A 22055-nucleotide genomic window follows, 5' to 3' on the forward strand; every position below is an offset into this window, starting at 1 on the left:
TCTAAACTACATAGCCAGCAAGCCACTATTTTTAACAAAGTCTTGCCCTGTCTTTCAAATCTCTTACCACCCCCTTTCTTTACGCTAACACTGGTCCTCAAACTTTGGTGTGAATCAGAATCTCCCCTGGGGTACTTATTAAAAATATACACGCCTGGCTTCCAACTCCAGATTCAACCTTAATGATTCTGTAAGTCTGGATTGTGGGAGTTTGTCGTTTGGTTTTGATGCTGGGGGACATCTATGTTGTTAAGTTTCCTCCTGGTATTTCCAACTCACTGAATTTTGGAAAACACTACACCAGTTTCAACTTTACCTAAATTTGGTAAGCTCCCCTATGCTTTCTCATTTAATTCGGGAGTTAAATTATTTTCTCCCAGAATCTCCTAATTCTCAAATCCAACGCATCTTTCAAGACCCAGATCAAATGCCACCTCTCGCAGGAAGTCTTTCTTGCTCTCTTTCGCAGTTCTTTGATATTTAGTGGCACCTCTTGCTTATTCAGGAAGCGTCCAAGCCCCTGACAAGCCAATGAGTTTCTCCTGGACGTGGAGAGAGGGACACGTTCATCAAAGTCCACCCCAACCCCTAGCCCTCAGGCGGGAATTCGGCGCAAGCACGGAACTGTCCGAACACTGAATTGATAGTTCTTCCTGGAAAGCCAGGACACACACACCCTCTACAGCCCGCCTCAGATGCCCTTCCCCAGTTGTGAAACGAGGCACCAGCAAAACCACTCCGGATGACAGTCTCCCCAAGGTCGGAGATCAGGGGATTGGAGGGCGGGCGGGGACTACTCAGGGTCTAGCTTTTAACTTTGAGGATGTAGCCCGCCACGCCAAGAAGAGACGACAAGGGCGCCTGCGCCTTCCAGCCCGCTCCCACCCCCGACCCCGGCTTTCGCCTAGCCCTCCGATTGGCTGCTCCTCGCACCAGCAGAGCCTCAGGGCTGCGGCCCACGTGGTCCACTGGCCGTCGCGGGATTGGTTGCCCCGATCGGGCTGCTACGGCAGCCGGCGGGGTAGCGAGGTGGAGCAGTGTGGGAAGCCCCAAGCCGGTTACCTCTGGGACTGAACGGCGGCGCGTGGGCTGCGGTCAGCCTCAGCAGGCCTGGGCAGGCCTCCTGAGAGTCTAGGGCGTAAGAGTTTTGGGGGGTTCGCAAAGCGGGCTGCGGACCCCCTGCCTGAGGCTTTGGTTTGAGCCCTGGATCCGGCCTTGTGTTTTCCCGGAAGGATGGCGTCTAAGTCTTTCCTGAAGTTGGTGGGGTTTGGACGTTATTATTATTATCATTAGTAGTATTGTTATTGTTGTTATTATTATCGTTTTGAGGATACACCGTATATAAGTATTGGTGGTCCTGCGCAGGGCGCCATGCAGAATGCCATGAGTTAGAAGCTGGAGGACGGAGGGCTTAGAGATGCTTGAGGGACGTCCTTAACCTACGTGAAATGTTGGAGGTAAGTCGGCTTTATATATAAACTGTGCTAATGCTTGTGTAATCCGGGCGCTTAGGGTTTAGTAGGGAGGGTCGTTCACTGACTGAATTAAACTCTCGCTTATTGAGCCGCCTTGTGTGTCCCAGGCATCATTCCGAGTGTAATGGATGCAAAGGCCAGTAAGAAGTAGTCCTGGTTCTTTTTTTTTTTTTAACAGAATCATGTCTCTCACTTTACTAATTCTCAAAACATACATACACAAATACTTTTAAACATAAATACCAAATTCAAGAGAATCAGATGGGTAGATAAATTTAGGAAGCCAAGAGCACAGAAGAAAAGGCCAGTCACCAAATTTTACAAATGATCATCTGAACTCCTTCTCTGGACATTCAACTTGATATATTATCCTAAATATCCCATGTCACATGGTCCACAAGGTCTTCCTTTAGGATTCGGAAGCAATCAATAGCCATACTTATCATTAAGATGGGTCCTGCCATCTCCACTTTGGCCTTCAGGTGGGACCCACACACAGTAATCTGGATCTTCTTCTGCATAGTTGGAGGAAAGTGTCAGTGGAAGTTTGCCTAGACCAGGAGCTTTCTTTTTCTTCAATTCATCTCTGCTTTTCTCATATTCATTTATTGATGCTGAGGGTTCCTCACACGATGCAGCTGTCTCTCTAATCTCTTGGTAACCTTTATTCTGTTCCACTTGGCCGAGTTGAGACATGTTTTCATGATTTTTTGTTTCTTTAGAACATGTGAAATCTGTGGGAGGACCTGCTTCCTGCACTGCTCCTTCTGGCTCTATCTCCTGCTGTAGCCTACTGCTTCCCGCCTCCATTTTCTCCTTTTCATGCTCCTCCTTTTCTTTCTCCTCTTGCTCTTCCTCCTCCTCCTCCTCCTCCTCTTCTACTTCAGGCTCATCCTTCATTCTCATTAGAGTTGGAGGGAGTTCTGGGCGCTTGGGGGGTAACTTCCCTATTGTTCCAGTTCTTAATTTGAATTTGCTTCCTCCTTTCATGGCACCAAAGAGAGACAGTGTAAGCTTTTTAGCTTTGTTTTCTCCATCTGTAGCCTGACTTTCAGTGTTTTTTAGTTCTGGAATCTCTGCTGGCTTTACAATTTTTATCAACCCTTTAAGTCTCTGTTGTTCTTTTCGCAGTTCAAAAGTTCTCGGGTGAAGTTTCTTCCGGGACCCACCATTCTAATGCATTCCCTGATTTCATTTCTGACATGAACGCATCTAAAGAGTCCTGAGATGGTGACTCTGATAGAGCTTTGCCGGAGGCTTTCAGTCTCTCAGAAATTTCAGAGAGTTCCTTTTCAGCATCATTTAACTTTGCAACCAATGATTCAAAGGTCTCTGGCTTCTCGGTTCAGGCGCTTCTTTTCAACCAGGCCAGTCCGATTAAAAAATGTGTCATCATCACTATCATAAAAGTCTTCATCTTCCCAGTTCTTGGCTTTCCTTTTCCGAGATGCTGCCTCCTGCCGCAGCAATCCCAAAGTATCAAGGATTCGACAAGCTTCCAGTGAGCACTGGATCATTGCCTCTTTTTTCTTTCCTGAGTGAATTAGCCTCAGCCACTAGCTGTTTTCCAGTTGAATCATCCACATTGGTAACCTCACCCTGCAAAGCCAAGTGCTTTGACCCTGTTCATCAAATTCATATTCTAATTCTTCTCCTTCTCGGTCAAAAAAACCTTGGAGAGCCTTTTTTGGATCCTTTATATAAAAGGCCTCTCTTTCCTGCTGGAACTCTAATAAGACAATGGGGTTCTCTTCAGCCTCATCCTCTACAGCATCTTCTCCCATTCCCCAAGTGCAGCCCAGTTCATCATCTTGACTACCAGTATTTCTCTTTCTTTCAGCTGTATCCGTTTCCTCTTCTTCATCTGAGTCTTCTCCCAGAATCATCTTCTCCAACATCATTTGTTGCTGCTTGCGCAGTTCCTTCAATCGCGTCACTGTCAACTCAGATTCTGCCTCTCGGTCTTCCTCTGGTCCCTGAAAAAGAAAGAGCAGGGTGCTGCCTCCAAAGCGAAGAACATGCCCGACCTGGACCCGACAGTAGGTGCGGTGGGGGATATGGGTTTTGTTAAGAAAAGTGCCGTGGGTGCTTTCCAAATCGTAGAGGTAGAAGCCAGGCCCTTGGCCGTCGCATTCTGCCTCGGGACCGGACACCCTGTGCTGCAGCACAGCGTGGTAGCGAGACACCCACCGAAGGATGCTCCAGGCACACGTCGCAGCTAGCGAGCCTCCCCAAAAGACAGCAACTCATCCCTTTCAAACTCCGGGTGCCAAGGATGGTGCCGCCCTTCAGTGTCTCTGGGATGTAGGGGGCTGTGGCGGGGCCGCCCCACGGAGGCTCTCGGTAAGGGGGAGCCCGGGCCGGGCCGCCAAGGGAAGGAGCCGCTGTGAGGGGCCGCGGCTGCTCTTCCGCTGGACCCCCTAGTTTCCCCGCTGTACAGCAGGGCTGGCGGGACTTCAGGCTCCGCGGAATCGGAGTCCGGCAGCGCCGTGGGCCTTTCCTTCTTTACCTCCTCAGGGTTTGAAGGACTGGTGGCCGGGGCTTTGCCCCGCACCGCCGGGGGCAAGGGCAGGCCTGGCTTCTTGAAGTCGCCATTGAGTTCCTGCGAAGCCAGGCGAAGTCCTGGTTCTTTAGGAGCTCTGTGTAATGGGGCTGGTGGGAGAGACGGGAGGTGGGGGACGTGAATGGGTGAATAATTGGCGTGTGATGCGTACTGTGGTGGGAAAAAGTGCTGTGGGAGTCAGAGGAGGGGATGACTGAGGGAGTTAGGGACCACTTAACAGAGACGGTGACGTTTGAACAAGGTTTTAGAACTGCAGACTTTCTCCAGATTGAAAGGGGTAGGGAAGGCGCTCCAGACAGAGGAAGGCGTACTGAGGAAGAGAACTAGGAAAGTGTGCCCTCTGTGTGTGGCTGGAGCACACTTGGAGCTCTGCTCACAAGTTTCATGCTTTTAGACAAGGTTATTTAAGTTCTCTTAGCCTGTTTGCCTTTTGTAACGTGTACTTACTTCTGCAGAGATTGATGAGATAAAGGCTGGAGCCTCTAAACAGGCACTTTACTAGTTTCCCTCTCTTTGTGGAATTCAGTTGCTGAATGGAGAACACAGACCATAGCTGTACGTTCTTAGCTGTGGAGTATCAATCTATTGACATTTATAAATGGCTGAAGGAGGCATGTTGTATCTCCAGAATTGTTATTTAGATACAATGCCGAAGAGCTGGAGAGGTTGACATTGTTTGTGATCCCAGTACTTTAGCATAGCATGCCAGTGATAGTAAACCACGAGAAGGTGTCATGTAGAATAAAGAAAATGCGGTCAGCTTTCTCATTCAGAAATTGATCATCCATGTTGTGAATTACCCAGGCTTTGCATTGTTTCCTTTATCTTGCCCGTGGCCTGGAGAAAAATGAAATTAAACCTTGTATTTAGCTGGTAGTGGAAAAATATTAATCTGGTAATCAGACCTCAGTTTCTCTTTCCAGCATTGCTGTTATTTTGCTATGGACCTTCGTCAAATCCTAGGCTTCCTGGGTCTTGGACTCTTTAGCAGATTCTTGTATAAAATTTTTATGACTATACTTTTCATCTTTGTTGGCAGCAGAATTGTAAATCAAATTGTATGTTAAATGAACTGGAGTTTATAAAGGATTTTAGGAGAAAATCTTTTCTAAAGATTTTGCTTTAGAACTAGATTATAAATCCCTTCACAGACATCCCTGAGATTTTATCATGCATGGTGTTTGGATTCACTAAAACAGGAAATGTTTTTGAACTGTAAATGCTTCTCCACTCTACTCTGTATTACAAAAATTTTTAAAAAGCACCTCCAAAACAAAACTTGTTCAAGTTTGTGTTTTTGTACAGCAGAGTTGCTTGAGGTGCATAGTGGACGATCAAATATTGAAAGCCCACGGTGGCAACTTATCTAAAAAGAAGTCTTTTTTTCTCATGGGTAAACCTAAGTTTTCTTGGATGTGAAAATAGGGCGTTGGGCTGCCCTTAGATAATACAGAGAGGTGAAAAGCAATGATGCAATGATGAGTGAAGTATAGTCTGACCTGGTATTGCCATTGCTTCAGTGTTGGCTTTGACCAGGGTATGACCTCTTAATCTTCTCTCTGAGCTGATTCTGGTTGTGGTTTTTCCACATTGGTATGTTCTAGCCTATTTGGATACTGGTTGTATTATGTGTAAGAGTGTTTAATATTCTTTTGAATTACTGATACTTTCCTGTTTTTTTTTGTAGGTTGAGGTGAAAAATATGGCTTCGATATCTTCATGGAAAACTGCATTATTTCAATCCTGAATCTGGTTCGGGTCCCTTATTGACTTATTACTATATTAAAAATGTTTATTTAGCAGTGATTGTAAAATGAAAGTAATTAACATGTACATGGTTTTTTGAGGGAGACTAAGGGGAAACAGGTGTTCAGCCTAGAAAGATATTTCTCATTGGATTTCCTGTGAAGTCAGTGTGTCTTGGGTTTAACTTTGAAACAAATTAAAAATTTTTTAAATTAAAAAAAAGTTTACTTAACTATGGTATTTGTTCTGGTAAAACCATGGTTTAATAAGAATTTTTGCAAATATCCATTGTACTCTTCTCATGGTACATAAAAGTGTTAATATTTTTAAATCTATAGGATATTCTATTTCAAAATTTAGTTCTGTTACCTTAGTGCTGTCAGAAAATGTGCTTTGAATTGCTAAAATGAGTTGTATTGGACAACACCTGTCTCAGCAGAGGCACTTAAAGATCATTTTCATCCTTCCTCTTCTAGTAATGATATTTTTTTATCCTGTATATATACTTTTTTAACCCGTATGTTGTTAACCCATGTTTAACCCTGCCATTCCAGTGGCAACTTAAGTGTTTGTGCAGTATTTCACTTGAGAAATAAGGTATTTCACTCAAGATTGAATTCTTGCTGTTGGAGGAGAGGATTTCTCTCCAATATTGGATTAGCAAAAAAAGCAAAATGTTAATACAGAATGCCTCAAAAAGTCAAAGGTGGCCTGAATGAAAAATTTACTCTAAATACCTCGACTAATCTTTCAGTTTCCACATAATCATGACATGGAACAGCTCTTTGCCAAAAAACATTTATTCTTAAAATTTACTTAAGCGTTTCATAGAAACTTTAGTAATAGCCAGAATAATTCATGTCAGCTTAGCAAACTCTTAACAGCAAGCAGAAAGAGCTTATGAAAAGATCTGTCTTTACACAGTCACCGTTAGGGCAGTATTTTACTTCATCTCTTCATTAATAGCTTTGCTTTCACAGTGAAGTCTTCAGACTATTCTGTATATACATTCAACCCCTATTTTCCTTTAACCAGTTTCCCAAGGAAGATATGTGTGGTTCACAAAGGGATCTTTAAAAGGTGAGAAACTATAGCAAATGTTACTTAATAAATGAGTCCCAGCATATGGAAGGAGGAAGTGTTTCTAAGTATTTTTATAAAAAGCATGTCCGGGGCTTCCCTGGTGGCGCAGTGGTTGGGGGTCCGCCTGCCGATGCAGGGGACACGGGTTCGTGCCCTGGTCCGGGAGGATCCCACATGCCGCGGAGCAACTAAGCCCGTGAGCCATGGCCGCTGGGCCTGTGCGTCCGGAGCCTGTGCTCCGCAGCGGGAGGGGCCACAGCAGTGAGAGGCCCACATACCGCAAAAAAAAAAAAAAAAAAAAAAAAAAAAAAAAAAAAAAAAAGCATGTCCGTGGGGGGGCGGTGGGGGGCGGTGGGGGGCGGTGGGGGGGTGGGGGGATGAACTGGGAGACTGGGATTGACACGTATACACTGATGTGTATAAAAGCGATAATTAATAAGAACCTGCTGTATAAAAAAAATTAAATTAAAAAAAAGTAGGTGTATATTTCATACTGTTCACAAACCGATAAAACCTATTCCTCATAGGCAGATAAATGCTTTCCTTTCTCAAAAGGCCTGCTTCCCCTTCACTACCCACTTTACGAGGTGTAACTTGGGTTTTTCCTGAGAGCTTCTATACCTCTTGTCTTTTAAGGAAGGGGACAGGAAAAGCTTCTGTGCCGAGTACCCTCTTTGATCCTCTTCTCTATGCTGACCCTCACATCCCCCGCCAGTCCTGATTCTCTCACTCTGACCAGCTTGGTCAACTCTAAGTAGAGGTGTCTAGGGAGCAAGCTAAAAGGTTAAGATCAACGAGTATATCCTTTTAAAGAAATCCATGTGGCTGTTTAAAGTTCATACAATTATTAATTGAGGATGAGAAGTATCAAACAATGCTGTTTACCGTTCGGAAAACCAGCCCTCTGGCCTTATAGCGCAGTCATTCCGTTGTGAGATAAGGTGCTACTCCCTTTCAGTTCTCAGGGGAGTACAGTTTAATCAGATGCTGTACTTGTGTTGGATAACCTGTGATGGGACAAGCTCGGTGATTCCTCACATAATTAAACACACAGCGATAACAAAACACATAGCCAGAGGTGGCGAGAACGGTGTCGTTCACCCGGTTTTTACGACACAGTGGGCACACAGTCTTCATTTGGGGCAACAGGGGAGAATCAGAATTGTAGTCTAGATGTACCGGCGGTGGTGGAGTAGGCAGGGCAGTCAATGACTTGATGGTTTCTTGGTTTCCGGATGAATACCACCACTCAAGGAACTGCAGGAAGAATACACCCACCGAAAGGCCAGTAGAGAGGCATGAGGCCGCACCTCCCACAGCTTGCTTCAGAGCTGACTTTATCTTCTCACCAACGCTGTTTGGAGAACAGAACAAGGAGGCAAAAGGAGAAACTTTATTTAGGTACAATCACAGAACGACTAATACACATGTAATTCTTACTCTTTTCATTAGAATTGTTGATTCAGCTTGGGGATTGAATAGTTGCTGGACTGGTGTTTTCTCTTTAAGTGTCTATTCGAAACAATTCCCTCTTTCTGACCTACCATATTTTAGGAGTTCTAGGAGCTAAGCTTTGTTTTTAATGACTAGGGTTTTGTTTGCTTTGTGTTTTGAGAAAGAAATCAATGAGCCATTGATTATATAGACCTTTTATGGGGGTGGAAGATAGTATATCCAGAAAAAGAAATAACTCACTTAAAAAACAACTCAGCGGTACTGAGGAATATATTTGAACTTGTCAGAGAACAGAGACACTAGGAGCGGGATAGCACCATGGTTAAGAGCAGTCTTTAGAATTGTACTGATCTGGCTTGAATCGCAGCTCTGCCGCCTATTAGCTGTGTGGCCTTGGCAAGGTACTCCACTGTTAGAACTTAGTTTCCTCAACTGTTAAATGGTGCTAATGCATGTATTTCATTGAGCTGTGATGAGGATTGAGATACTATACATAAACACCTAGCACGGGGCCTGGTACATAGCAAATGTGCACAAAAATGTAGCCAGTATGATGAGGAAGGTTACCAGGATGGCAATCCTTGTTTTATAGACACAAATTTTCGATGATTTTATGAAATACCCCAAAGTGGACTGAGGGAGGTAAGTTTCATAAAATCGGGATAAGATTTTAGGATTTATAAATCATATTAATCATCGGGGAAATGTTAAGGCCTTACCTCCCAACCGGTTGCTGCATCATGCTGGCTTCAGCTGGCTTGTGCTCCAGAGCTTGTATATCCTGAAATGTAAGTCGACCTAGCCGAACCCCAGCCAGACTCAGCAGTGGTGAGTGATGCTGAGCTTTTCCTAGGATGTATCGAAGCTGCTGTACAAGAAACCAGCCTTCCCAGGCCATGTTAACAAATGGGTAGGCTGCCAAAAAGGCTCTGTAAAATCGTTTCCAGCGGGAAGTAGGGGGATGGATGGAATATTCATCCTCTTCTCTCAGGCTAGAAATCAGCTTCTCCAGCTTCACTTTCAGATAGGGAAGAAGAACCAGGAACATAACTGACTTCCAAAGCTGCTTCTTTGGGAGACCAGCACTGGCCAGTCTCTGAAGCTTGTGTGTGTCTCCCATTACGACCCTCTTTAAGCCATAAAAGTTTTCAGAAAACGAGGCGCTGGTTTTAGACAGATAATGTTGCTGGAGCAGAAGATCTAGCAGGGTGAAGATTTCATCAAACCACCTCCACAAGAAGCCGTAGCGGGCAGGATTTGATTCTGCAAGAACCTAAAGCAAAATAAATAAATGAAATTCATTCCATTACACAGCTATTATGCCTTGTATTTATATTTCCTTTTTTTTCCTCTGAATTTCTTTCTGGGTCTACCTTAACCTCCCTGAAGTGCTGGGTATTCAGTACACATAACAAGAGACTCCATAACCATTAAATCATGTGATGTGCATTATATGCTAATTGGTTATTTCAAAACTTAGGCCAACAAATAAATTCAGATTATTGGCTTGGTTTTTACCTGGACATTCCTAAAACTTTTCAGAGAATTAAATCCTTACCTTGACCACATGCTGAAGAGCAGGTCTCACTGCTGTCATTAAACTGTCCTGTGCTACCACCTCAAAGATGGATGGCTGGTCATCCACCGCAGAAGCAGTTGTGATGTGAGCCCCGTGTTCAGCCATAGTTTCGCGTGTGCACTGGGTTTTACTTTGCCCACGAACTCTCTAGTAAGCATGAACTTTCTGGGGGTACCAGATGGGTGCTGTTTTACAGGAACTCGGCAAAAAAGACCTCTTCCGGAGGCAGAGGGGAGGGGTCTCAAGTGAGGGTGAGAACGAAGTTAACGCGGACACCCACGTTAGGGAAGTAGTGTGTGAGAGAGGTGAGTTGATTAATGCTGCACCTCACAGGGAAGAGCGTGACTATGGGGGGACAGGTACGGCGAAGGAGCGCTGGCCTTTCGAGCGGCAGTCCTGGAGGCGGATAATCACGGACTCTGAATACGGAGGGCTCAAAAGCCAGGCGGCTCTGAGGGATCGAAGGTGCCAGTGCAGGCCGGCCCCAACGGCCTGGCTCAGCTGTGGGCTGTGCAATCCCCCCGCCCGCGCCAGTCCTTGCACGCTGACCCCAGGCGAGGGACGAGGAACCCGCGACGCCGCGTTTGCAGGGGGGTCTCGGTTTTATGTCAGAAGCCGCAACCGGAAATAGAAGCCGCTTGGAAACCGGTGGCCGTGGAGAGGCGCTCTAGCCCCGAACGCGGCCCCGCGACCGGAACTAGAGAACTCTATGATCTCACAGAGACTTCCACTTCCGCCCCCAGCTGAAAGTAAAGAAGGCTCTAGCGGTCTCGGTTGGAGAGGAGTTTTCTGCTGGTTGGTTTTACTTTTCTTAGCTGGTTTTGCATCGCTGTCTTGTTGGAAAGCCACAGCTCTGATGTCTCTCTACAGAGTCTTTTTGGCAGGGTGTTGGGTCACCGCACTGACGTCTGGCGCCCGGAGCCAGAGCTCGGCCTGTTGCTGAGGCCTTTGTTCCCTGGGGCGATAGAGATTGAGGCGAGGGACCCAAGGGAATGTGGAGATGGAAGGCTGACTTTGCTTGCGGCGGGGGTGATGGCTCACTATTTTTGCCGCCTTCAGGAAGGATTTGAAGCGACAAAGCCGAGATAGAAGCCTTAGCCTTATGGCTGCCAATTATTAAAAAAAAATTTCCTACTGTTGTTCAGAACCTGCGACGATTATTTTTCATTGAAGCTGGTAGCTTAATTGTCTTCTAGGTTAGGTTACGTTCAAGCAGAACTCTAGGCACTTGCTGCACTAAATGAAAATGGGTCCTACCCTCGAACAAGGTAGGATGCGTCACATTAGCGATATGAATACAGTGCTAAAACGGAGTGACGCTGTTGACTTCTAGCTAGCATGAATTGGGGAGGCTTGGCAAAGAAGGTACTTTTCATTGTATACCAAAGTTAATGTAATTAACCTGACCTTTTGCAAACTGCTTTTACATCGTATGCAATTGCCTTGAGTAGCTGCAGGTTTACTGAATTTGGATAATAGCTAAAGTTCATCTCCTCTCTTTCCAACCTCTTCCCTCAACCCCTGGGCTAAATAGCTAGAAATAGAAGGTATTATTTGCTTACTTTATACCATAAAGGAGGTTATGGTATAAAGATAGTTAATTGTTTCACATAATGAGAACGTTCGAACAAGGTTTGGGTTTAGTTGTTTCAATAGGAGAAATAAAATCTTGCAAATTAACCTTAATTGTGGTTCCAAAATGTTTCAGGGAATTCCCTGGCGGTCCAGTGGTTAGGACTCTGTGCTTCCACTGCGGGATGCGTGGGTTGGATCCCTGGCCAGGGGAACTAAGATCCTGCATGCAGCATGGCCAAAAAAAAAAGTGTTTTATAGTCTGATTGGATACCTGCTGGAGAAAGTCACATTGATGGAAGATTTTACCTTACAGAGTTTTAAGGAGTAGAGATAATGTATCTATATAAAACACCTAGCTTTAGGTTCTTGGTCAGTGGTAGTTCTTACAGAGAGGCTTTTCTTAAGTGAACAGTAAAAAGACAAAGTTGAGAAATAGCATCACCTAAGACGAGTGGGAAGTTAAACATTGGTATCAGTTAGGGTTCTTTGGTTACAAGCAACAGAAAACAGGCTAATTTAAACTAAAAAAATTTATTAGAAGAATATGGAGTAGCTAACAAAATAAGGAAAACCAGCTCTGAGGGAACAGGAATTACACAGTCCTACTGGATGTTTCTAGCAAGAATTAGCAAAGTGTCATACAGGCATCGTTGTTGCAATGAATGAGCTTCAACAAATTTCTGTCACTGTACTTATGATTCAGATCCCTATTGACTGACCTTGGTTCAGATTTCATCTCCACTCCCTGTTTCACGCTTAGCCAGAAGAGTGCAAGACACCTTAGTAGTCCTTTGAGAATATTCCGAAAGTAAACTGATGTTGTTATGTGAGAAAAAAGGCAGTCAAAAATAACAATGTCAATTATTACAGCCAGTAAATAATAAACACCTCATCACAAATCCCACTCCCAAGTTTATGGTGTAATAAGTAAGACACAAAAATTGATTGCACTTATGTTAAAAGGTGTTAAGTAAGAGCCAACAGATAGGTTGATATGGTGAGTTTAGAGGAAGAGACAATAACAGCTGGGAGAAATGAGGCTGTTTAAACTAGCTTAAACAGAAGCTATATTGGCCTTTGTAACCAAAGGGAAGATCGTTTCTAACCTCACGTTTTATCTCAGCTTCTTTCTGCCAGTTGCTTTCTAATACAGGGATGTAACCTGGTATCTCCTGCATCTTATATCAGGACCAGATGTCCACTGAGAAAGTTTTGTGGATTAGGTGGACCTCAAAAGATGAGTACATTTGGGGAAAGTCACAGTCATGGTGACAGGGTTTTCCAGGCTAAGGGAGCAGCATGGATTGTATTTGAGGAGGAAATTGTTTGCTTTAAATATAGAGAGGAAAATAGACCAATAATACATAGTCTATACTGTTGACCATAATATAGATTATGGAGGCTCTTAAATGCTAATTTTAGTACTTTACTTGTGGACATTCATTCACTTATTCTGTAAATACTGAATACATCCTGTGCACCAAGCATTATGCTAGGTGCTGGGTGGACAGTAGTAATAAAAACAGACTTGGTATCTGCCCTCATGGAATTTACAGTCTAGTTGGGGAGAGAGATAATAAACAAGTAAAGAAACTAATATATAGTTTACAAATGGAATAAGAGGATTATGATGGGGGTGGCCTGGGAGAGAAGAACCTTTTAGACTGGATAATCAGGGAGTGCCTTTATGAGATTACAATTAAAATGACACCTAAATTATAAGCCAGCCAACCCTGTGTGGAGTTGGGGAAAACGAATATTAGGTAGGAGGAGCGGTAGTTGTGAAGGCCCTAGGATGGGAAAGAGCTTGGCCGATTTGAGAGCTGCAAAAGCTAGCAAGAGGTGAAATGAGGAGGAAATGAGGAGTGACTGAAAAGGATAAAATGATATTAAGAGAGGTAGACAGGAGCCAAACCACTCATAGGCCATGGGAAGGAAACTGGATTTTAGTCAAAGTATAATGGGAGGTCATTGAAGGATTTATACACTGGAGTCATGACCAGGTTTATATTTTTAAGATGACCCTGTAATGGTTATGTGGTTACATTTACTTTGTGAAAATTCATCAAGCTTTAAATTTTTGGTGTGCACTTTTTGGAATATTCGTTTATACTTCAAAAAAAAGTTAAACAAAAATCTGGCTGCTGTATGAATAATGGTTGGGAGGAGAGTTGAGGTTTCTAGTAGTTCAGGCAAGAGGCGATGGTGGCTTGGAATAATGAGGTGAACAGAAGGGATTGGATGAATTTGAAATATATTTTGAAGGTAGGATTGACAACTTGGAGATGGAATGAATGTGGCAGTTAAGAGAGAGAGAAATCAAGAATGACCCCCAGATTTCTGGCTAGTAATTTCTGGCAGTGTAATTTGTTCAAATAATTGCAATCATAGCAAATATTTACATAGTCCGTACTATGTGCAGGCATAGTTCTAAGTGCTTTACATACACCAATTCATTTCATCCTTGTAATAATATTATGATTGGCTATTAGTATTTCTCCCATTTTATAGATGAGAAAACTAAAGAGCAAAGAAATGGGGAAAATTGGGAGAAGGATAGGTTCTGTACAAATTAGGAAATGAGGAGCTGTTGAAAGTTTTTGAAACGGGGAGAGGTATGAATCAAAGATTTTTCTGGTGGCATCTCTTTACAAAATCCACCTCTGTCGTCTGGGAATTGTACCTGGAGCCACATTTTTTAAACCCCTCCCCCATACTCTTATGATTTGCTTAATTTGGGTGGGCCATATGTGCAGACTTACCCGTCAGTGTGGTTAGCAATTTGGTGGTGAAGTTTGGGGACTAGGTCAAGGCTAGAGACAGATATTTTGGAGTCATACGGGTAGGAAAAATGATTGAACCCATGGTATTGCTAAAGGGATAGTGTAAAGAAAATGTATGAGTATAGAACTTAAAAAAAATGCTTGCTACTTTCTCCCTCAGATACCATCCTATATCTCTTCTCTTTCAGCCATACTTTCTTATGGAGTTATCTGTTTTCATTTCCTTACTTCCCATTTATCTTCAAACTTCTGCAGCATGGCTTTTGCCTTCATTATCTCTGCTGATGGTCTCAGCAATGACATCAAAGACCTTTGTGCTGCTAAATCCTTGGACTCTTTTCGGCCCTTCCTCCTTTTCTCTATAGCAACTGTTATTGTTGACCACTCACTCATACATTTATCCATTCAACAAATTTTGGGGAGGGGGCAGCTAGGCCTCAGAGATATAGTATATAGTTCCTATACTTTCATAGAACTCTTAAAAAAAATCCTAAATGATTATGACCACCTGCTTTTCTTTCTGCCTCTCTACTTCTCAGTCCCCTTTGCACTTTGGTTTCCCAATTTCAGCCTCAGGCTCTCATTCTTCACATTCCTCTTCTTCTTCTTTGTTTAAAGACTTTATTATTACTTAGAGCAGTTTTAGGTGGGAAGTTTTCATTTTGAGGGGAAGGTACAGAGATATCTAGGTCTTGGTTTCTGAAAGGAACTTACTTTTGTGTAAGCACGCCTGTTACATGCTGGGCGCCTTACCTGCTTCACAAGCTGGAGAGAGTTATATCGCTGGCTTTATTTCACAAGTAAGACTAAGGTTGAGGAGACGTTAAGTAACTTTTCTAATGACATTCAGGACAGGGATTCGATCTCAGATGGATTCAAACTCAGATCTGAGGCCATGTCAACCTCTTTTCCTTGCACCACTCTCCTCCAGTCCCACTGCCCTTGTATGTATGGTCTTGGGCTGGATCACCATTGTCCACATTCCTGAACTGGCCAGGGAAATTAGCTGGGGTTTTTTTTGTTGTTGTTTTTTTAAGAAAACAGAGTGTTTCACTATCCCTATGTGTAAGTTTTTAGAGAACTCCTGTGCGAGGAAACATCCAGGGAATGTCAGCTTTGTTTAATAGATCCATTCCGATAGTCAGTGAACTTCCTCAGAGGCCCGGACCTCAGGTCGCTTCTCGACTGCGCAAAATTTTTCCGTGTCCAAGGCGACAGAGATGACCGCCTTTCTGGTTCTCCCGCGCGCCTGGATGATGTAACACGGCGAGGCTGTCTGACGTCAGAGTTTCCTGTCCACCATCTTTGTCCCTGGCAAAGTGGGTTTTGCGCAGTGGCTTAGACCTGGAGAAGGAGTCGTGACGTGCAGGAAACCATTACAACACCGCTCGGGCCGTGCACTCTGGCCGCTGCTGCTACCCCTGTCCTTGCCTCCGGTGAGTTCAGGACGGCTAACTTTGGGGTGTGTCCCTCTTTCATGGGGAAGGGGGCCAGGCTTGGTTGGAGACGGGGGAGGAGAGGAATCTTAGGAGCGTGACCGTTGAGAGCCGTCGGGTGTGACCGTTGTGAGGAAAAGGGTTGGAGAAAGGGACTCCACCGCTGGAGCGGGGTGAAGGAATCCTCGGGGTGGCAACTGGGAGTTGGGGGGCACTGGGGGAAAGATATGTTTGAAGTGGGGGGTTAGGAGGGCCAGAGGCCAGGGGTGTGGCCGGTAGAGACTGGAGGCCGAGGGGAGAACCTTCTTCCCGGTTTGGCGTTGTTCACTGAGAGGCTGGGACGTGTCCAGGTACCAGAAGGGGAAAGGGGTTCCCCCAAAGTTTTGCTCATAGATGGGCAGACCTCGCCCGTCTTCTGTAATTTGAAGTTGAGACACCTCTCCCTCACCTCGTAATGGAGGAACATATCCCTAGAATCTTGACCACCTGGGGAAAGGTGAGGAATTCCTGACATTGGAGAAAGGGAAGAGAAACCTCCAGAATTGACCCGATGTTAGAGAGGGAGGAGCAAGTGGGAGTAGGTCTTAGCCCGGAGTTTTTTCTTTCTGGTCTTAGAAGGAACGGTCTGGTTTGAGAAAGACTGTAGATTAAGACAGAGGTAAAGAAACTGGAACTTCCTGTTATTCCATATTCTTTGAATCCAAAGAATTGATTCATGCTCTTTGTTTTCAGAGCACTGAAAACAGTGCCCATTTGGGGGGCAGACTTTTTTTTTAAACTCACCTGGCTGCTTCATTATGAAGCAGTGTGAATGCTTCATTAAACTTTGACCTTTAAGAAGTGTTTTTTAAATGCCAAACACTTATAATCATGTGGTTTAAAAGAAAGTAAAGAAAACTCAGTAAGTTTAGAAAAGGAAGAATGACAAAGAAAGTGGTCTCAGTGAGGAACAATTTAAATTATTAATCACCTCCCTGGTATAATTCTGTTGCTTAGCCTCAGGGTACACTTAACAAAGTCAAAATAGAAAGCAGCAGATGAAGGAGATGCAGCTGTACAACAAAACGTGTAACACATTCCAGTGATGACTAAGCGTGGTGGTAAGCTGAGAACTGGTTGCAGGTATCTTAATAGTTTTAAACTCCCAAAGAAGCAGAAAGTATAGTATGTTCTGCAAATAGCCTCACTGAAAATTTGGTGGTAAAGTTAATACAAAGCGAACATTCTGTGACTTAAGAGACTCAAAGTCCAGTTCTTCCATCTTTTCTTTTTCTTCTTTAACACACCCGTATTTTAAAATATTATGAACCAAGCTGAACAGGGAACGAATTAGGTAGGAAGCATTTTCCTTTCTTCCTTCTTTTCTCTCCTCCCAGGCGTAAGTTTTCCAGAGTTTATTTCAGTTAAGAATTGGATGTAAAGCTTTTGAGCTTTTTTCTTACTGGATGATATTAACAAATTACTTTGTGGTCACTTTAAAATGGAAATTGCAGGTGTGTCTTGTAATGAGTTGTCTGCTGTCATTTCTTACGCAATAAATGATACCTGAAGATGCCATTGTCTTTGCATTATTGAAATATCTGATTAGCACCTCTCACCTTTGTAATGAAAGATTGCGGAAATGACCTTTCTGCTTTGTAATTTGGTCAACTGTTCACTTTTTCCCTACCAGCACCAAATGTGTAAAGTCCTACTTTATGTGAAGAGGGGATTTAGTGGCCTCGCGACCTCTAATTTAGCTGCCATTTCCCAGAGAGCCATTTGAAATTAAGACCCTATTTTTTCTGGCCTTATTCTCCTTACGGGCACCAGAAGGAGGGAGGAATAGTTGGGAAGGGACTTTTACAACCTATATTTAGTAGAAACTAGGTTATGTTAAATCTAGATGTAGAATCCTGTGCAGGGAGACCTTTTCTGAAATGCAGTGACATCATACTCTGGGCTAGGAAAGTTAGAGTGATTGTGCTTTTGACTGTGGCAGCATTACTATTTTTTTTTAAACAATGTCCTGAGGTCATACCTCAGGTCCTCAGAACAGCCGGTGACTTCTCTAGTTTGATCTGGTAAAAAGGTAGTGTGACTTCCAATTCGATGATGGCTTGGCTTTGCCCTGGGACTCTCCTGAGGAATAAATTCCCCCCCACCAGCTCCCAGAAGGAACTTGATTTTTAAGGCTCTTCAGCAAATACTTGACTTATTCTTTGAACTCTATCTTGGCTGCTTATTCTTTGGCTTCTAAAGCAGACAACAGTTTTCACCATCCTATGTTTTAGAGAATCTGACCATATTCATCTCTGGTGCGTGATTAAGAGTGTCTCATTAAAAAAAAAAAGTGTCTCATTTAAAAATATATACAGGGACTTCCTTGGTGGTGCAGTGGTTAAGAATCCACCTGCCAATGCAGGGGACATGGGTTTGATCCCTGGTCTGGGAAGATTCCACATGCCACAGAGCAACTAAGCCTGTGTGCCACAACTACTGACCCCACGCGTTGCAGCTGCTGAAGCCCACGCGCTCTGGGGCCCATGTGCTGCAACTGCAGTTTGAGCAGTTTGGTGGCATTTGGTACATTCACAGTGTTGTGCAACAGTGCCTCTTCTCATTTGTTTTTGTTTAGGCTAGTTTATTTTTATTTTGGGGGAGTTTCTTTTGGCTTAAGTCAGGAACTGACATGATAAAATGTTGCTCTGCCAATATGTGTAAGGGATATTTCATTACTGTTGTGTAGGACAGTGCGAGATAAGAGAGTGGTATGTTTTTCCTTTCTCTTTAAAAGCAGGGGTTCTTAATTTAGGGTCTAAGATCATGTACTTGATTCTCTCCTCTTCCCTGAAATTTTGTGGGCTGGTACATTATTCTCTAGTTAAGAACTTAGTGCTCACAATGTAAAAGGACAGAAATCTATTCCTCAATGATGAAATTTGTTAGGGGAAGTAATGAAATGTGTGGGTCACTAATAAAGGTACGATTTAAAACTAGGTTAATGTTTAACAGATTGTGCTGAAATTTTCTGTTAAAAATTTAATATATGTGAATGTGTATGAGAGCTTTAGAAAACAGAACGATTTGGGGGCCCTTTTTCAAAGAAAGAGTGAGAAATTCCAAGCAGCTTTTGTCTTTAAATCTTAAGCAAGTTTTAAGTTTTGATGTTCCCAAAGGATTAGAGTGGTGTAACAACATCCTGGATAGACCATAATGGCCTTGAACTATGGCCCTCCTGTCAGGCTGTAGTACTGTAATCATTTCTGTATATTGGTTTTCCTCTTCATATATATAAATTTTTAGATGATAACTTCAGATTTATTCCAGGTCTTTTTTTTTAAAATTAATTTATGGCTGTGTTGGGTCTTCGTTGTTGTGCGCGGGCTTTCTCTAGTTGCGGTGTATGTGGGCTTCTCATTGCGGTGGCTTCTCTTGTTGCGGAGCACGGGCTCTAGGCTTGTGGGCTTCAGTAGTTGTGGCATGCAGGCTCAGTAGTTGTGGCACACGGACTTAATTACTTGCGGCATGTGGGATCTTCCTGGACCAGGGCTTAAACCCACATCCCCTGCATTGGCAGGCGGATTCTTAACCACTGCACCACCAGGGAAGTCCCTATTCCAGGTCTTTTATGTGAAGGACTCCTTTCTTCAGCTTGCCTACTTCACATTTAGTTTACATTGTGAATGGATTAAATGATTAAATGGATTAAAAGATTATAATTCTTTGAATTTTAGCCAGAAAAGACATTATGAAAATACTATATAAGACAAGCCTCTGTTACAGGCTCACTTTAAATTATAACAAATAGTGTCAAATCAGAAATTTCTGTATTCTATAATGATTTGTGTGACTTCTAGCTCACTTCTTTTAACAAGGTAAATTCAGTGAAATTCTTGTACAACCTAAAGCACTATTGTATAGGGATCAGTACTATAAACATTAAGTAGCTCCTTGGAAAGATAACAAATGAGTCTAATTTCCCTTAAATAGTCCAAGTAGTACATTTTAGAGAACAAATTTGAGCCAACCTTTTTTCATTATTTTATGATTTTCTGGCTTTTTTCCTTAATTGCATTGATTTGTTGAGTGCTTAGGTGTTTTTTCTCAGATCCATAATTACCATTGTTTGTGGAGGTATTATCACTAAAGTTTGCCAAATATATTATCACTCATGTTGTTTTGACCAGGAAATAATGAGTAGGTGCCAGGGCATCTGTCCAAAATTTGGTGATAAGTATTATTAATGATGGTGGTCAGTAAGAAGATAATCATTTTTTAAAAAATTTATTTATTTGGTTGTGTCGGGTCTTAGTTGTGGCAGGTGGGCTCCTTAGTTGAGGCTCGCTGACTCCTTAGTTGTGTCATGTGAACTCTTAGTTGCGGCACGCATATGGGATCTAGTTCCCAGACCAGATGTCAAACCTGGGCCAACTGCTTTGGGAGCGCAGAGTCTTAACCACTGTGCCACCAGGGAAATCCCAAAAGATACTCATTTTTTGAGTGCAGTAGGAATATTATTAAAAGAAAATTTTAATGTATTTAAAGAAGTCAAGTACATTGGACAAAATCTTAGAGTTTCTCAAATCAGAAAACGTCTCATTATTAGGGGAGAAATGTGATCAGTCCATGCTGTTTTTGTTTTACCAGTGGAGCCTTAGGTCAACTGGATTAATTCTGGAAATTGGAACAGAAAAGTTAAAGTTGAAGCTGGGATTCATGTTCTTTTAGGTTTTAACACCAGTTCTTATTCTTTTTAGTACTCAGTGTGACTGAACAAATATCTCAGTTTTTTGCATTGTTTTTAACTGTAAACTGATATTTTTTATTTTGGGGAATACTCGGGGGAATTGTAGGTTGTTGGAAACATGAAAACCATAATTTAAAAAATGTCCATGCATAACACCTCTCTAGGTGTTTGTCATGAAAGAGTATTGTCTTACTAATCTAGGCTTTTCTTTTTTTTCTGAAAGAAATTCCTTTTATTGATAGTTGCATGTAATAGTGAATAGGTTGATAAAATTTTTCTCTTGGAGTGTCTTGGATATATGTCTTGGAGTGACTCCATCTTGAGGCAGGGAAGTAAATCAGATTTGCTTTAACGGAAAGTAATGTGGAGATCTTTTGAAACACACTTTTCCTTATTTTAAATATTGGAGTGACTAAGTGAAGATGTATTTGTAAAAAGATGTAGCTTTAGGTCTTGGAGGCTCAGAGGAGATAATTGTGGATAAAATCATAAAACTATGATAGGTTCAGATTATCACTCTATTCCATTAGGCCTTTGGATTTTGTTCCAATTAGCTTTTGAGTCAAGGATTACATTCTTAATTATCCTTGCATCCCTTTGGATCACCAGTGATGGTGGTAAGGGTGAAGATACTTTCTGAATGCAGAAATTCTTGTATGTAAATGGTCTTAAAATTAGTTGAATGCCTTGCTGGACATAAATAACTTGGATAAAGGAATTCTTTTCTCTTGCTGTAGGTGCACATTAAAGATCCACAGCCATGACTGACTCCAAGTACTTCACAACCAATAAAAAAGGTAAGTATGAGAACCTGATCACAGCCTTTTTTGAAGATTCTTCAAAAGTCGTGGTGTAAGATTGTTCCAAGTAGAATGCTCCTGACCTCTTCAGACATGCATGTCTTGGACCATCTCATTGGGGATATTCTACAGAAAAGTGTATTGAGTAAATTATTAAAGTATTGGTTTTTAAAGATATGGCTGTGGTGCACATCATTTTGACTTGAAGGTTTTAGTGAAAGGAAGAGATCCAAGATTGATTTGTTGAAGATTGATAGATCTGAGGAGGGTAAAAGGAAGAAGCACATTTATTTTCTCTTTTTTTAAAACAATTGAGTGTAGTTGGTTTACAATGTTTTGTTCGTTTCTAGTGCACAGCAAAGTAATTCAGTTGTGTGTGTGTATATATATATGTATACATATATATATTCTTTTTCAGATTCGTTCCCATTATAGGTTATTACAAGATATTGAATATAGTTCCCTGTGCTATACATTAGGACCTTGTCATTTATTTAATATATACTAGTTTGTATCTGCTAATCCCAAGGTCCTGATTTATCCCTTCCTCCCCTCCTGTTTGGTAACCATACGTTTATTTTCTATGTCTGTGAGTGTTTCTATTTTGTAAATAAGTCCATTTGTATCATTTTTTAGATTCCATGTATAAGTGATACCATATATTTGTCTTTTTTTGTCTGACTTACTTAGTATGGTAATCTCTGGGTCCATCCATGTACCTGAAAATGGTAGTATTTCATTCTTTTTTATGGCTGAATAATATTCCATAGTATATATAAAGCATATCTTCTTTATCCATTCATCTGTGGATGGACACTTAGGTTGCTTCCA

At 42.5% G+C, this 22055-nt stretch overlaps 2 protein-coding genes, 1 long non-coding RNA gene, 1 other non-coding gene and 1 pseudogene across 10 annotated transcripts in view; 3 read left to right on the forward strand and 2 right to left on the reverse strand.

Annotated features, from left to right (window-relative positions):
• The first annotated feature begins 988 nt into the window (after positions 1–988).
• LOC136793242 (uncharacterized) lies at positions 989–5997 on the forward strand. Its single transcript, XR_010838244.1, has 3 exons — positions 989–1260; positions 1366–1457; positions 5726–5997. It is a non-coding gene; the product is annotated as an uncharacterized lncRNA (long non-coding RNA).
• LOC131746364 (kanadaptin-like) lies at positions 1808–5550 on the reverse strand (annotated as a pseudogene).
• On the forward strand, positions 5509–5605 carry LOC131747228 (Z30 small nucleolar RNA). Its single transcript, XR_009332852.1, has one exon. It is a non-coding gene; the product is annotated as a Z30 small nucleolar RNA (small nucleolar RNA).
• A 574-nt stretch (positions 5998–6571) lies between the features above and the next one.
• Positions 6572–10576, reverse strand: PEX12 (peroxisomal biogenesis factor 12). Its single transcript, XM_059048671.2, has 4 exons — positions 9881–10576; positions 9042–9595; positions 7218–8221; positions 6572–6959 (listed from the first exon to the last, which is right to left on the reverse strand). Exons 1-3 carry the CDS (start codon positions 10004–10006, stop codon positions 7822–7824), a joined length of 1080 nt encoding a protein of 359 aa, XP_058904654.1. The 5' UTR covers positions 10007–10576; the 3' UTR covers positions 6572–6959; positions 7218–7821.
• Positions 10123–22055, forward strand: part of AP2B1 (adaptor related protein complex 2 subunit beta 1) — a 120607-nt gene continuing 108674 nt past the window's right edge. The window contains exons 1-3 of one of the 7 annotated variants that reach the window (XM_067021584.1): positions 10123–10696; positions 15471–15695; positions 21162–21221. In XM_067021584.1, coding sequence (XP_066877685.1) covers positions 21185–21221 — 37 coding nt within the window. In that variant the 5' untranslated portion in view covers positions 10123–10696; positions 15471–15695; positions 21162–21184. Of the gene's footprint in view, positions 10697–15329; positions 15696–21161; positions 21222–22055 lie in introns of all 7 variants that reach the window. The other 6 variants (XM_059048617.2, XM_067021587.1, XM_067021586.1 and 3 more) reach the window with 6 other exon arrangements.

The sequence above is a fragment of the Kogia breviceps genome, chromosome 19 (genome assembly GCF_026419965.1).
Source record: "Kogia breviceps isolate mKogBre1 chromosome 19, mKogBre1 haplotype 1, whole genome shotgun sequence".
Lineage (NCBI taxonomy): Eukaryota > Metazoa > Chordata > Mammalia > Artiodactyla > Physeteridae > Kogia > Kogia breviceps.